This window comes from Argopecten irradians, unplaced genomic scaffold, assembly GCF_041381155.1.
Source record: "Argopecten irradians isolate NY unplaced genomic scaffold, Ai_NY scaffold_0692, whole genome shotgun sequence".
Classification (NCBI taxonomy): Eukaryota; Metazoa; Mollusca; class Bivalvia; order Pectinida; family Pectinidae; genus Argopecten; species Argopecten irradians.
In genome coordinates this window covers 10,530-28,282 of record NW_027188159.1, presented here as the reverse complement: position 1 = coordinate 28,282, position 17,753 = coordinate 10,530, and the positions used below count along the sequence as shown (strand labels likewise).

General features: G+C 34.2%; 1 protein-coding gene across 1 annotated transcript; it reads right to left on the bottom strand.

Moving 5' to 3' along the window:
* Window positions 1-457: 457 nt before the first annotated feature.
* On the bottom strand, window positions 458-2,713 carry LOC138313463 (carbohydrate sulfotransferase 1-like; the record flags this gene model as incomplete). Its single annotated transcript, XM_069253886.1, has 3 exons — window positions 458-1,582; window positions 1,670-1,746; window positions 2,500-2,713. Coding segments are annotated over 3 exons (1,051 nt in total), but the record flags the coding sequence as incomplete, so codon positions are not given.
* Window positions 2,714-17,753: the final 15,040 nt, after the last annotated feature.

Here is a 17,753-nt window from a genome sequence, read left to right as displayed (position 1 = left end):
CTGAAATTAAAGTATTGAAAACATAATATAAATTTGGTCAATTTTATTGGGTGGTGCATTGAATTGCTCTTAGACTTAATGATCTGCAAAGTGTTAACTTGAACCATCACCACATGGAATCAAGCAAGATTAAATCCTTTAATCCTCACGACTCCGACCGTCATCATTAGAACATGAGATCATATGCGTAACTTAGTATGTTCCAGTATTTGTTGAAAATATTTGTGTGTATTTGTTCTGCATACGCGTGTTTCTAGGTTTTAAGTCAAATGAGTGGAAAAAAAAAAACAATATTGCAATGGAGTAATTCAATTTTGCATATCCAGCATCAATTTAAATACCTCAAAAGATTTAGTGCTATCGCAAATATATGTATTTATTTAACAATCCTTTAATTGCTATATTTACATTTTGTTTTCTATTTTAAAGTAAAAACATAAGTTATATGCGAGTGAACATTTGAATTTCCCGCTTCAACTATTTAACCCGAACAGCCAAGGTCAATGTGATAAAAATAGTCCACATAAAACAATTGAAAAGACAACATAGACTCACTGTTTTACAATAGCTATTCAGTTTCCAAATAATAATCCAGGCATTTAAAATCATATCTGAAACTAAAATGTCAATACACCAAGTCTAGGCTGCACCTATTGACCTATTGCAGATCACGATTATCATTAGAGTGATGGGAGTTTCTGTAGCAAAATGTAAATATTTTCTTGTGAATGTTTTTCCCTTGCTGCCTGACAGGATTCAGAGACGAAAAACAGAAAGCAAAACAGTAAGAAAGGTGTTATTACATAATCACGAAATGTGCATCTACTTAACGGTAATTCGCAAAGGAACGCTCGTGTTTCTGGCCTCAGTTTTACTTCCCAATTGCGGGTATCCAAGTAGTTGGTACAGATCGGAACAAGCTTTGTTGTTTTCTATGAGGACTTTAGTGTTAATACTATACCTCCATGCACGTGCTGTTAATGTGGAATTACGTCTCTGGGTACTCCCAGCATTACCGTTTTTTGATGATGACGTCATCCTGTTAAGACGAATTTGCTCCTTTGCATTTAATTGATAACCTAAAAAGCTGTATATTTCCTTCACTGTTTCTTCAAAGTTCTGTGCCATATCCTCGTAAAACACGGTATGTATTCTCCCAGGGAACAATCTTCTCAACTTTACTGATTGCTGATAATCCTTTTTCATTTTCGTACATAAAGACACTGCCCCACCAGGTACAGGGGTCCATCCTAGCTTGTACCTCGAATTCATAACCGCTCTTGGGTCTCTCAAAAGATGAATTATCTTTAGATTTCTAAACTCGAGGAGGAGCTTCGACGCTAAACCGATGCTGATCCTCGGGATTTTGCTAACCTTTGATGACGCATTTGAGCACTGTTTCAAATATGTCTTCATGCAATTAGTTTTCTTGTGGTTACACATAGCCATATCGCTTTGTGCTGGTCCAATAGATTTATCGTACTGCCAGGGACGTAGAAGTTGCTGGTATTTCTGGCTGCCACAGCTGTATATTCCCCTGACGATGTCCAGTATCTTCTCGCCCGTCATGTTGACACTGTTGCTAAATACACAAATAAAGATTAGTTATGTACTCTATATTTCCATTCAGTTTCCCGTTTAACCCATGTTAAACCAGATGGGAAATAACAGGCTATGAACTCCCTTCTGGTCAAGCGTATGGATATTTAACGCTTCCGTCGCGTCACGGACAATGACAATAACAATCTACGATTATACACAACGGTCAAATAACTTAAAAGGTGATTTTAAAGCTGTGTGGTCTTTAAAACTGCAATAGTATTATTGTTTTGACAAAATAGCATGTAATGGAAAATATAATCGCATACTTTTCATGTGTTCGTTTGTTTTAAACCGTTTTTAGTGGAACTATATCCAGAAGCTGATCATGCTATGGCTGTTCCATTTATTGAGCTTGATGACGTCAACACTAGCACGTATTGTTTTGAATTTTAATGATCGTAATGAAAATATAAGTAATAAACTGTTACCTAACGGGCGCCATTCTATTTATCTTTCGGATGGGCTTCAGATTAACTGTATGTCCAATATGATAACAGTTTATTGTTTAAATAACATTTAAAGTTCGCGATGCCAATTTGCGTTTTATTATACGATACATCTCTGCGGAGGTTTTTCTCATTTCATGATTCATCTATTTCTTTAATACTTTGAATCAAATTTTCGTAGGTACGTTGACGTATAATTCTTTCAGAATATGCCAAATTTAACCTTAGATTTCCAACAAATGTAATGAAGTGTAAAAAATGAAATGAAATTAATGCATGAATGACTATACATTTTTGTAATGTTAATTAAGGTTCCTTAAGGCAATGCTGCCTTTATGTTTTGAAATTATTACAAATCATACTTAAACAATTTTATTTCTTTATACACATTGAATGTAAATACAAATGTTACAAATACAGAGCTGTAACAATGCAAATATCAAAATAATACGAACCTACAAGTTTGGTCTTTCATACTGCACACAAGGTCATTGTCCATATATCCCCAAGTCATTAATTTATGAAGCGGTTCATATATGTAGAAACTATCATTTTTATATCCCAGTACTTCTCCAAGGAAAGTGGTTCCGCCTCTGAGATATCCAACGAGTAGGACATCGTAAATCTTGATTTGAGTAGGAACGAAAGCTTGCCCATGGAAAAACCTATAAATGAAGAATGTAAGTTTAATAATAAAGCTAAGAGTAACACTTAATCTAACAAACCATATATGACGTCAATATTAAGATAAATACAATGGAATAATAAGAGTTGTATTGTCGAAGGAGTCTCATATTTTTTTTTTTTTTTTTTTAACCACGAACAAATAGAATTACTCTTTTTCTTTCGCGCGATTAGATAAACTTTATTTTACATCGATTTATTTTACAAGTTATACAACTTATACAAATCACTCGATTGCCAGGATGAAATCACGCGAGGGGTCTTAGAGTGGGAGGAAACCGGAGTGCTTGGAAAAATTGCACGTTATCGGGCAGGTGACCCTGACCGTTCCACGTCCGTGCCGTAGAGTGGCTTAACCATCAAAATATCAAAACTGTTAAAACGATATCAACTTACTAGAATTTACTAATTAAGATCAGAACGCAGACAAATGCAACACTACGTTCTATCATGTTTTTAATACATAACCAGATACACAAATAAAAAGAGCGTAAGTTTATGTTCACCTTTGAAACAAAAGACGACAAAAAATTCTTTCTTCTGTGTAGTGTTGCCTTTGATAATGGCGGCCAAAACAAAAACGTCAATGAGAGATGTCTGTGAACACATGAATTTTGATATATTGTACACTTTCATCATCAGCCGGTGCAACCCCCACCATTGTTATTGTGATTTCAATAAACGTGATTTAGGTCAAGCATGCGCAAGGAAAATTGAAAGTAGAGTATTGTTATCATTCACGAGTGCTTAATTATCGCGATTATCTAGGTCAAGTCAACGTCAGAGAACGCAATTAAACAACAACTTAAAAAAAAAATAATAAAAAAAAATTAAAAATACAAAGAAGTAAATACATTGTAGCTTTATGGACGCTAGAAATATAAAATCATATTTTTAGATTCATGGACAAGTTAACAAAGCGTCTCAAGTTTTGAAGAACTTTTTAGAATGTTAAGATCCTGGGCTCGATAAACTCGATAAATACAATAAACACAACTAGATTTTATCGCGATCAAAACACGGGATTTCCACCTATGTAATGATATAAGTAATGTTAGCGAACAGACGATTACTTTAATACTCTTTTCCTTCGATTCAAGTCGAATTAATGAACGGACGGACGATCCCATTCAATATTAATCAGAAAGCGTTTCTTACGAAAGTAGTCTGGTCCAACCGAAAAACAGATTTAGGGGAATGCCGTTTTGGGGAGAAGATTTCATAGAGTGGTGAATATATCGGAGCCTGTTGATTGGATATATTCAGGGTACATCGGTTAATGGTTAATGTGTGGGTCGGGCAATACATGTAGATGTAAAATTTGTAAAGAATTTTGATACATGTGAATTTGTTTGGTTCTATGGTTTCAAAACTGCCGGGTATTTTCCCAAACATAGCACCGGTTTTGCTTAAACATCCGGTGTCACAGGTGACAGCTCTGCCACACACATAAAAGGTTTTGAACCTGTCAGTTATTGGGTTTGTGCATTACCTTTTTTATTTTATTTGTTTGATTAAATGTACGTCCTATTAATAGCTAGGTTCACGTAAGGACGGTCTCCCATACATGCGGTGTAGCTACACATGTACATCTACGTGTATTAATGCAAACATGGCGGTTGTGTACATTGTTCATGTAGAACTTAAAACATCTCGAAATTAAAGTATTCAAGTTGGGTATAGGTAACAACCAGCCAAATGAAAAAAAAAGACTTTCGAAACTGCCCGTGTGTATAGAAGATTGAGCCCAGGACAAAATTTTAACCCGGCCGCTGATTGGCTGGCTAATTATGAATTTCGAAAATGTTTTCTGTTTTCATTTTGAATCACATGACCTTGAAATTAGTCATTTTCTGTGTCTGAGAGCATGCTCTTTAACATCCAATTCAAAACATTTCTTTTTGAAATTTCATAAATTACGGTAAAATTTACGTTTAAAAGTGAACGAAATGCCATATTCAAATTCATTACTTTGAAATTAAAAGTCTGTACAGAAAATGTGCCAATGTCTATATTTACAAAAAAATCAACACCTTACAATAAATGATAAAGGCGCTACGAGCTCACAAATTACGGAAAAAAATAAAGAAATGAAACAAGTTGCTATATTTGGAGAGCTATATTTCCGCAATTTTTCTATATAGCCCCTTGAAATTCATAAGTTTTGAAGAAAAAAGTTTATACAAGACAGGTACGAAACATCAAGACTGTACATACAGGTTTAAAGGCGCTGAAACTAAAATTTTGATTTTTGATGTCCTGTATCTCCGCCACTTTGAATCATTTTATGTGTCGGAGAGCATGCTCTTTTATAGGCGCTCTTCAAAAAATTTCTATGTTAAAGTTCATTTTTGACCTTTGTTTGACCTCATTTGACCCCCTAGCGAACTCGTGACCTTGACATAGTTTCTGATAACATGTAATGAGAAAAAAACGTGAATTGTCGTGATCTACCTGGAGAACGAAAAATACATGTTGTGTAGCGTACGGTTATGAAATTAGAAGCGTTTAAAGTTCGTGCGAAAAAAGTAGTTTTTTACGTCTGTGACCTTGACCTTGAACGTTATCCTCCAAAATCGAACGAAAGTTTCAAGCACTCATGTACGTTCATAACGTGTCCAAATTTCAGCGCTCTACGCCTCTTATTAATAAAGAAGAAGTCGTTTAAAGATTTAAAGCTTTTTTAACCCTGTGGCCTTGAATGAATGTCAAGGTCAATAAAAAGCATAACTTCTGTAGACATTCGTCCATGCTATGTCTATACAAAAAATCAAGCATGTGTGTTAAGTATTAAAGGCGCTGAAACCTCTAACATTTTTGGCGGGAAAACGCCAAAATAGCCTTTTTTCAAAAGGCCTATATCTCCGCCATTTTGGATCTCATGACCTTAAAACTTGTCATTATATATTTCTGAGGGCATGTCCTTTCATATCCAACTTTCAAAACTTTTCTGTGACAAATTTCGTTTTTGACCTTTGTTTGACCCCATGTCAAGATCTGTCTGAATAACTAAACGTGAACGATGTACAGCGTACGGTAATGAAGTAATGAGCGTTTAAACTTCGTTCCAAAAAAAAGTTTTTTACGTCTGTGACCTTGACCTTGATTATTTTTATAAAAAATCGAACTTACATTTCAAGATCTTATGTACATTCATAACGTGTCCAAAGTTGAGCGTCGTACCTTATTCCGTTCCTGAGATATCCTGCTAACAAGATTTGTGGAAATAAGAAAAAAAAAGAAAAATAAGAATAACTAGATTTGATCGCGATCAAAACACGGGATTTCCACCTATGTAATGATATAAGTAATGTTAGCGAACAGACGATTGCTTGAACGAACGAGCGATCTCACTCAATATTAATCAGAAAGCGTTTCTTACGAAAGTAGTCTGGTCCAACCGAAAAACAGATTTAGGGAAATCCCCTTTTGGGCACTAGAGTCATAGAGAGGTGAATATTCAGGGTACATCAGTTAATGTTTAATGTATGGGTTGACAATACATTGTAGATGTAAAATTTGTAAAGAATTTTGATGTGAATTTGTTCGGTTCTACGGTTTCAAAACTCCCGGTTATTTTTCCCAACATAGCACCGGTTTTGCTTAAACATTCGGTGTCACAGGTGACAGCCTGCCACACACATAAAAGGTTTTGAACCTGTCAGTTATTGGGTTTGTGCATTACCTTTCTTTGATTAAATGTACGTCCTATTAATAGCTAGGTTCACGTAAGGACGGTTTCCCATACATGCGGTGTAGCTACACATGTAAATTAACGTGTATTAACGCAAACATGGCGATTGTGAACATTGTTCATGTAGAACTTAAAACATCTCGAAATTAAAGTATTCAAGTTGGGTATAGGTAACAACCAGCCAAATGAAAAAAAAAGACCTTCGTGTATAGAAGGTTGAGCCCAGGACAGAATTTTAACCCGGCCGCTGATTGGCTGGCTAATCTTGAATTTCAAAAGTAAAAATGTTTTCTGACAGGTAATCATTCCTTGATAACCATGATATGAATTTGGAAATTCAGATTGAGATTTAGGTTCAAAATATCAATTTTGATAATGAATAGGTAAAAACAATAGAATTTCAGGTTTTTTAAAAGTGCAAAAATTCTCCTTTTCTTATGAAGATCTTGGACCAATGCGGAATAACACGTACGATTAGAGTTTTAGTATTAGATACCGATTATCTCCCTTTTGGCCACATGCCACATCATGTGATCACAACTCAAAATCGCTGAAAGTTCTATACCTCCGCCATTTTGAATCATATGACATTGAAACTGATCATTTTATGTGTCTGAAAGCATGATCTTTCACATCCAATTCAAAACATTTCACCTTTGAATTTTCATGAATTACGCTAAAATTTACGTTAAAAAATGAACGAAACGCCATATTCGGAGGGCTATATTTCCGCCATTTTCATATTCATGTCTTTGAAATTAAAAACCTGTACAGACAATAGGCTAAAGCTTACATTTACAAAAAATCAACACTCTACATGAGATGATAAAGGCCCTACGAGCTCACAAATAACGGACAAAAATAAGAAAATGAAACAAATTGCCATATTTGGAGAGCTATATTTCCGCCATTTTCAAATTCATGTCTTTGAAATTAAAAACCTGTACAGACAATAGGCTAAAGCTAACATTTACAAAAAATCAACACCCTACATGAGACGATAAAGGCCCTACGAGCTCACAAACAACGGACAAAAATAAGAAAATGAAACAAATTGCCATATTTGGAGAGCTATATTTCCGCCATTTTCAAATTCATGTCTTTGAAATTAAAAACCTGTACAGACAATAGGCTAAAGCTAACATTTACAAAAAATCAACACCCTACATGAGACGATAAAGGCCCTACGAGCTCACAAACAACGGACAAAAATAAGAAAATGAAACAAATTGCCATATTTGGAGAGCTATATTTTCGCCATTTTTCTATATAACCCCTTTAAAATAAATAACTTTTGAAGACAAAAGTTCATACAACATAGGTATGAAAAATCAACACTGTACATACAGGTGTAAAGGCGCTAAAACGTCTCGGGCAAGGACAAATATAAACTAAAAAATTCGATTTTTGATGTCCTATATCTCCGCCATTTTTGATCATATGACCTTGAAATTGGTCATTTTATGTTCCTGAGAGCATGATCTGTCATATGCGCTATTCAAAACTTTTCTGTGACAAATTTCGTTTTTGACCTTTGTTTGACCCCGTAGCGAACTCTTGACCTTGACATAATCTCTGATAACATGGCATGGGAAAAGCACGCGCAATGTCAAGATCTGTCTGAATAACTAAACGTGAACCATGTACAGCGTACGGTAATGAAGTAATGAGCGTTTAAACTTCGTTCCAAAAAAATTGTTTTTTACGTCTGTGACCTTGATCTTGAACCTTATCGTACAAAATCGAACTTACGTTTCAAGCTCTCATGTACATACATAACGTGTCCAAATTTGAGCGTCGTACCTTGTTCCGTTCGTGAGAAAAAGTGTTAAGAAGGTTTCGTGGAAATAATAAGAATAATAACTAGATTTGATCGCGATCAAAACACGGGATTTCCACCTATGTAATGATATAAGTAATGTTAGCGAACAGACGATTGCTTGAACGAACGAACGATCTCACTCAATATTAATCAGAAAGCGTTTCTTACGAAAGTAGTCTGGTCCAACCGAAAAACAGATTTAGGGGAATCCCCTTTTGGGCACTAGATTTCATAGAGAGGTGAATATATCGGAACCTGCTGATTGGATATATTCAGGGTACATCAGTTAATGGTTAATGTGTGGGTCGGGCAATACATGTAGATGTAAAATTTGTAAAGAATTTTGATGTGAATTTGTTTGGTTCTGTGGTTTCAAAACTGCCGGGTATTTTCCCCAACATAGCACCGGTTTTGTTTATACATCCGGTGTCACAGGTGACAGCTCTGCCACACACATAAAAGGTTTTGAATCTGTCAGTTATTGGGTTTGTGCATTACCTTTCTTTGATTAAATGTACGTCCTATTAATAGCTAGGTTCACGTAAGGACGGTCTCCCATACATGCGGTGTAGCTACACATGTACATGTACGTGTATTAACGCAAACATGGCGATTGTGTACATTGTTCGTGTAGAGCTTAAAACAACTCGAAATTAAAGTATTCACGTTGAGTATAGGTAACAACCAGCCCAAATGAAAAAAAGACCTTCGAAACGGCCCGTGTGTAACGAAGGTTAAGCCCAGGACAAAATTTTAACCCGGCCGCTGATTGGCTGGCTAATCTTGAATTTCAAAAGTAAAAATGTTTTCTGACAGGTAATTATTCCTTGATAACCATGATATGCATTTGGAAATTCAGATTGAGATTTAGGTTCAAAATATCAATTTTGATAATGAATAGGTAAACACATTAGAATTTCAGGTTTTTTTAAAGTGCAAAAATTCTCCATTTCTTATAAAGATCTTGGACCAATGCGGAATAACTCGTACGAGTTTTAGTATTAGAGTATTATCTCCCTTTGGTGACATCATGTAATCTCAACTACTGTACAAAATCGCTGAAAGGACAATTGATGTTCTATACCTCCGCCATTTTGAATCATATGACATTGAAATTGGTCAATATATGTGTCTGAGAGCGTGCCCTTTCACATTCGATTCAAAGCCTTTCTCTTGGAAATTTCTTAAATTACGGTAAAATTTACGTTAAAAAAGTGAACGAAACGCTATATTCGGAGGGCTGTATTTCCGCCATTTTCTAATTCGTGATTTTGAAATTATAACCCTGTACAGGCAATATGCCAATGTCTACATTCACATAAAATCAACACCCTAAATTAAATGAAAAAGGCTCTACGAGCTCACAAATTACGTGAAAATAAGGAAATGGAACAAATTGACATATTTGAGGAGCTATATTTCCGCCATTTTTTCTATATAACCCCTTTAAAATCCATAACTTTTGAAGACAAAAGTTTATACAACATAGGTATGAAAAATCAACATTAATCATACAGGTTTAAAGGCGCTAATACGTCTCGCGCAGGGACAAATATAAACTAAAATTTCGATTTTTGATGTCCTATATCTCCGCCATTTTGAATCTTATGACCTTGAAATTGGTCATTTTATGTGTCTTAGAGCATGCTCTTTCACATCCTATTCAAAACATTTCTCTTTGAAATTTCAAAAATTACGGTAAAATTTACGTTAAAAAGTGAACGAAATGCCATATTCAGAGGGCTATTATTTTCCGCCATTTTCAAATTCATGACTTTGAAATTAAAACTCTGTACAGAGAATGTGCCAATGTCTATATTTACAAACAATCAACACCTTACAATAAATGATAAAGGTGCTACGAGCTCAGAAATTACGGGACAAAAATAAGGAAATGACACAAATTGCCATATTTGGAGAGCTATATTTCCGCCATTTTTCTATATAACCCCTTGCAACTCATTTGTTTTCAAAACAAAAGTTCATACAATAGCGGTATGAAAAATCAACACCGTACATACAGGTATTAAGGCGCTGAAACGTCTCGGGCAGGGGCAAATATAAACTAAAATTTCGATTTTTGATGTCCTATATCTCCGCCATTTTGGATCATATGACCTTGAATTTGGTCATTTTATGTGCCTGAGAACATGCTCTTTCATATGCGCCCTTCGAAACATTTCTATGGTAAAGTTCATTTTTGACCTTTGTTTGACCTCTTTTAATCCCCTAGTGAACTCGTGACCTTGACATAATTTCTGATAACATGTAATGAAAAAAAAACGTGAATTATCGTGATCTACATGGAGAATGAAACGTACATGTTGTGTAGCGTACGGTTATGAGATTATGAGCGTTTAAAGTTCGTTCGAAAAAAGCAGTTTTTTACGTCTGTGACCTTGACCTTGAACGTTATTCTCCAAAATTGAGAGTACATTGTAAGAACTCATGTACGTACATAATGTCTCCAAATTTCAGCGCTCTACACCTCTTACTTATTACGAAGATGTCGTTTAAAGATTTAAAGCTTTTTGAACCCTGTGACCTTGAATGAATGTCAAGGTCAATAAAACAGCATAAGTTCTGTAGACATTCGTCCATGCTATGTCTATACAAAAAAATCAAGCATGTGTGTTAAGTATTAAAGGCGCTGAAACCTTAAATATTTTTGGCGGGAAAACGCCAAAATAGCATTTTTTCAAAGGCCTATATCTCCGCCATTTTGGATCACATGACCTTAAAACTTGTCATTATATATTTCTGAGGGCATGCCCTTTCATATCCAACTTTCAAAACTTTTCTGTGGTGAATTTCGTTTTTGACCTTTGTTTGACCCCGTAGCGAACTCTTGACCTTGACATAATCTCTGATAACATGGCATGGGAAAAGCACGCGCAATGTCAAGATCTGTCTGAATAACTAAACGTGAACCATGTACAGCGTACGGTTATGAAGTAATGAGCGTTTAAACTTCGTTTAAAAAAAATTGTTTTTTAAATCTGTGACCTTGACCTTGAACCTTATCGTACAAAATCGAAACTTACGTTTCAAGCTCTCATGTACATACATAACGTGTCCAAATTTGAGCGTCGTACCTTGTTCCGTTCGTGAGAAAAAGTGTTAAGAAGGTTTCGTGGAAATAATAAGAATAATAATAACTAGATTTGATCGCGATCAAAAACACGGGATTTCCACCTATGTAATGGTATAAGTAATGTTAGCGAAAAGACGATCGCTATAATATTTTTCTCTTCGTATAAAATCTAACTATCTGTAATGAACGAACAAACGGTCGAAAGAACGAACAAACGCAAGCCCGAAAGAAGGAAGAAAACAATAACTATCGAACGAAAAGAGCAAACAAACAAAAAGGGAAAGAAAGAACGAATATAATGATTATATACACAATGTATCTGGTTGAACACGGGTATCAACGTGTCCTTCCTTCCACCCGTCTTTTCGTCGGCCTGTGCACACGTCCGGTCATAGACAGGACACACTTCATCATGTTCATATACCATGAACATACTTCCAGATATGATTTTATTAAGTCAGACAAACAAACAAACAAACACGCGAAAACATGAATTAATGGATAGACTGACGAACAGATGGAAGGACAGACACGCATGATATGATGTTCACAATTAACACACATGAACTAACAAACAGCGCTGAAAAAGTTGAAAGTAAGAACGCATTACGATGAAATTAATATACACATAAATAACACATAAATAAAATGGCATATTTTTTGCGTACTGTAAAAGAGATACAGTAAAATCTCAAGTAGTCGTTTAGTTGATGTTATCACTTACAAGGTTTTTAAGTTTTGAATTTTCTTTTTCAAATTACATTTTAATGGAACCGATGCAATAAAATCAACTGAATGGATCGCTGCCTGTCGTGTGAAACATACATGTGTATTGAAAGAATCACTGCCTGTGATGAGATATTAGAGTATAATATATCTATAAATGAAATCTCAACTTTTTGTGTGATTTATGTGAAATGAAGCCGCCACTTAAAACAAATTTTGTTTTTATGTGGTTATTAACAAGCAACACTGCGCGTCTTAGTACGCTTTTAGAATGTTTTTTGGCTAATATATAGTCAGCTCGCGATACCTTTTAAAAACGTGAAATCGTAGGAAAGATTTGGCCTACGCTACGTCAGCGGCAAATTTCTAATACATCGTCCATACAATGCCGGGAAAACGTACAGATACCTATTCATCGGGATCATATGTACCCCATTGTCCCCATATTATATCTCATTTGTGAAATTAAACAACTCTGCACAATGAAATACTTCTGGACCCTTCTATTTCACACATTTGCAATGGCCGCCGACTACATATTTAGTTGAGTAAATTTGAAGCCACGTGTAGTTGAGAGGTAAAGAAAATGGTAGCCACATGTATGCTACCAGCGATGTTCGTGTTCAATTTGAATATATTTGACAAAATGTCGTGTATGTTGACAATGATTCCACTATAACAACTTCAGGTGGCTGGCATTTTGTTTACCTCTCAATAGACAGTCTATTCATCTGTCTGCCGGCACGAAATGACAGGACACACACTGCGTACAGAACGCGCATACTTTGAGATACATTTCATTAAGTCATACAGACAAACAAACAAACACACGATTCACGAACAAACGAATGATGGATGGAGGGATGGACAGGTAGACACGCACGATCAACTTCGCTAGCCAAGTGTATTTACCCTTGGCTAGCGAAGTTGACGCACGATAACGATCACAATTTGCACACAAGGACGTACGAACAGTGCTGACAAGTAAATACTGAGCCAATCAGCGGGAGTCTGGTGAGAAAAACAAGTTCCCTATTTTAGTGGAATTTGAGTTGAAAAGTTTTGGAAATGTGTATTGATATTTTCATATTGTCATATCCTATATTTCAAACATACAGAAACTACTGATTTTTTTATACTGGGATTTTTATAATGTTTCAGTAAATGTATATAGGTTTCTGGCTCTATCTGGATCTTCAGAAGATTTTTTGAATCTGAATTTTAATTTGACTCTTTGGCTCCGCCTTATATGTACCTTTTGAACTTCTAAATGTATTCCGAATCTTTTACCAAATTACAGCTGTGTCATGGACGTGAGGTTGGGTTGGAGAACTCAGTCTACATTTCTTTAATCTTCACAACAGAAAAAAAAACCAACAACAAAAAAACACATCTATTTGGTTCCAAGTCTACTTTCATTCTCTTTTTTATACGAAGACCAAGGGGAATAACTGGTACAATTAGAGTTAAAATTATCTCCCTTTGACCACATTATGTAATCTTATCACATTCATACATACAAAACATGCCCTCACATAAAATAAAATTGGGCTTACACAATTTTATCCATGCGTGATTAAGATTAGAAAGAGCTTTGATGCAGAATAAACAAGAAAGAAAACAGGTAGAGAAAAGTGTCTTGTTTTAAATAGAACTTTAAGATTTTGCTGCCTTCTCACAGCAATACATGTTTCAGTATCCGTACACGGCGTGTCACGGTGATGTGTGAGTGATCACAAAAACTCTAAAGTGTTATATCTCCGCCATTTTGAATCATATGACCTTGAAATTAATCATTATATATGTCTAAGAACATTCTCTTTCATATACATATGTACAATCTTCAGAACATTTTTATCCTAAATCTCATAAAATGGTAAAATTTACGTTAAAAATTGAACGAAATGACATATTCGGAGGGCTATATTTCCTTCATTTTCTAATGCATGACTTTAAAATTAAAACCCTGTACAGACAATATGCCAATATCTCCATTTACAAAAAATCAGGAAATGGAACAAATTGCCATATTTGGAGAGCTATATTTCCGCCATTTTTCTATATGACCCCTTTAAAATCCATAAATTTTGCAGACAAAAGTTCATAAAACATAGATATGAAAAATCAACACTGTACATACAGGTTTAAAGGCGCTGAAACGTCTGCCGCAAGGACAAATAGATATTAAAATTTCGATTTTTGATGTCCTATATATCCGCCATTTTGAATAATATGGCTTTGAAATTAGTCATTTTATGTGCTTTAGAGCATGTTCTTTCATATGCGCTCTTCAAAACATTTCTATGGTAAAGTTCATTTTTGACCTTTGTTTGACCTCATTGAACCCTCTAGCGAATTCTTGACCCAGACATAATCTCTGATAACATGTAGTAAGAAAAAAACGTTCAACATCGCATTCAACCTAAATAATTTTTGAATCACATGACCTTGAAATTAGTCATTTTCTGTGTCTCAGATAACGCTCTTTAACATCCAATTCAAAACACTTCTCTTTGAAATTCATAAATTACGGTAAAATTTACGTTAAAACGTTAACGAAATGCCATATTCAGAGGGTTATATTTCCGCCATTTTCAAATTCATTACTTTGAAATTAAAACTCTGTACAGAGAATATGCCAATGTCTACATTTACAAAAAAAATCAACACCTTACAATAAATGATAAAGCCGCTAAGAGCTCAGAAATTACGTAAAAAAAAAACAGGAAATGAAACAAATTACCATATTTGGAGAGCTATATTTCCGCCATTTTTCTATATCACCCCTTGAAATTCATAACTTTTGAAGACCAAAGTTCATACAACGTAGGTATGAAAAATCAACACTGTACATACAGGCTTAAAAGGCGCTGAAAATGCCTGTCGCAAGGACAAAAAATGAACTAAAATTTCAGTTTTTGATGTGTCCTATATCTCCGCCATTTGAATCATATGACCTTGAAATTGGTCATTTTATGTATCTGGGAGAATGCTCTTCCACATCCAATTTTAAAACATTTTTCTTTATAAAATAAATACAATAAATACGATAAATACAATAAATACAATAAATACGATAGATTTAATAAATACGATAAATACGATAAATACAATAAATACGATAAATACAATAAATACGATAGATACAATAAATACGATAAATACGATAAATACAATAAATACGATAAATAAGATAAATACGATAAATACAATAAATACAATAAATACGATTATACGATAAATACAATAAATACAATAAATACGATAATACAATAAATACAATAAATACAATAAATACGATAAATACAATAAATACGATACATACAATAAATACGATAAATACAATAAATACGATAAATACAATAAATGCAATAAATACGATAAATACGATAAATGCAATAAATACAATAAATACAATAAATACGATAAATACGATAAATACAATAAATACAATAAATACGATTATACGATAAATACAATAAATACAATAAATACGATAATACAATAAATACAATAAATACAATAAATACGATAAATACAATAAATACGATACATACAATAAATACGATAAATACAATAAATACGATAAATACAATAAATGCAATAAATACGATAAATACGATAAATGCAATAAATACAATAAATACGATAAATACGATAAATACGATAAATACAATAAATACAGTAAATACGATAAATGCAATAAATACGATAAATACGATAAATACAATACATACAATAAATACGATAAATACAATAAGTATTATAAATACGATAAATAGAATTAATATTATCAATACAATAAATACGATAAATACTATAAATACAATAAATACGATAAATACAATAAATACTAAGTTTTAAGTATATGGTGCATACATTTCGAAAACTTCTGACGACACTCTAGGTAAATATTAAACATGATAATGTGAGATTAAGTTGCATAAACGCATTAATATGTAATAATGATGTCTTACAAACCAGTGAACATCTATTGCTTATGTAACAACATAATTACATAAAACACGTGTGTTTATTGTATATATTGTTATTTTTATTAAATATGTTTATAATTACCAAGAAATATCTAATGATATATATTTTAAGAAATTTCATTTAAAGATGCATACGTTAACCTCAACGACTCTTTATCCATACAATCAACTGTTAAACACATTTGATAATTTTGTTCAAAGGTTTTAAGAGCCGTTACCTTACTTTTAAAACTATATTTCTCATCACTTTCATAACACTTCTAAAGAAGAAATGCTAATTTTCATAGCGCGGGTCGTATTATGTTTCCTAGCGTCCCCGTAATAACAAGTTGACTATCACTACTCGTCCGCGGGAACGAAACATGTTGAAAGCATCATATACAATAGTGTATATTGACTTGTTTGAATACACTAAAACCTTTCTTACAAACCACCTCTGTATAATAGACCAATTTTCTAGGGTATCAAAAAACCAATTTCAACAAAATGCAACCTGTGTATAAAGACGACCTGACTATGAAGACCATATTCCTTCTATCAATTGGATAGTCTTTATAAACAGGTTTGACTCTATTAGGTTTCATTGTTTAAATTCAACTCCACTGAAAGATATTATAACTTACTATCATTCAAGGCACCCTTTTCACCATGCAATTAACACACGATGATTTCATCAAAACAAAAATATATATGTTTACTTTGACGGAACTGAAGTTGATATGTCTTTGTTCAAATATAGGTACATGTATTTAAACGTCACGGATCAAGTGTAATGCTCTGAAGAAGTACAGAATACTTACTTCATGAACCGCTTTTCCCATCATTTTATGTCCACTACTTTGTCCGAGCGATAAATTAGAACACATAGTAATATCATGGTAAAGCCAACAGCGGTTACAAAACGTCTGGTTCTTGTCGACATCTTTACACGTATGTATGATATACATATACACCGCGTACCTGATCAAATCACTTTCAACTTCAGCCATGCATGCCCTAAGTGTGCAGTTTTATCTAGGAAAATTAACATTTTTTAAAGAAAACTTTGTTTGGATACTTGCTCTGGTTTACTTTTTGTTTGTCTGTCTTGTTTGTTTGTCATGTCCTTGTTTGTTTGTTTGTTTGTTTGTCCTGTCTTTTTTTCTTAATTAGGTTTGATCGCCCTGATTAAACAAACCGAGGTCTAATTAAGGACAGCCTCTATCGAGTTCAAAATGTGTTGTGGTGTGTAAATTCTCTGTTGTTTTTGGGGATGGGGTGTGCGGTATATTCTTCCTGGTTTTCTTCTGTCATAGTGGATAACCTTTGACCCTTTTTATACGTGCTAACTCACTGGAAGCATTGATACCGAAGGGACAACGAACAAGCAAACACCACCCCCGGTCACAAATCCCAACGAGCAAACACTGAGCTACCCAACTTTTATAGACTTTGGTGAGCTCTCGGCAGAGACTAGGGGCAAGCCTTCCGTTATACACCATGAAGGTCCAGGAGTGAGTCGGGAGTGTCCAGGGGGAACACGCTTTAAGGAAGAAGAAAATCAGTAAGGAAAAAGAGAAAAGATAAAATTGCTAAATTAAGTCGCCTTTCATTATAGGGACAGCAAGATAAAATTCTTGTGCCCTACAAATGTATCTGCAGGGGACAATGTTTGAATTGTCTACAAATTCAGCTCATAATTTTCTTTTAT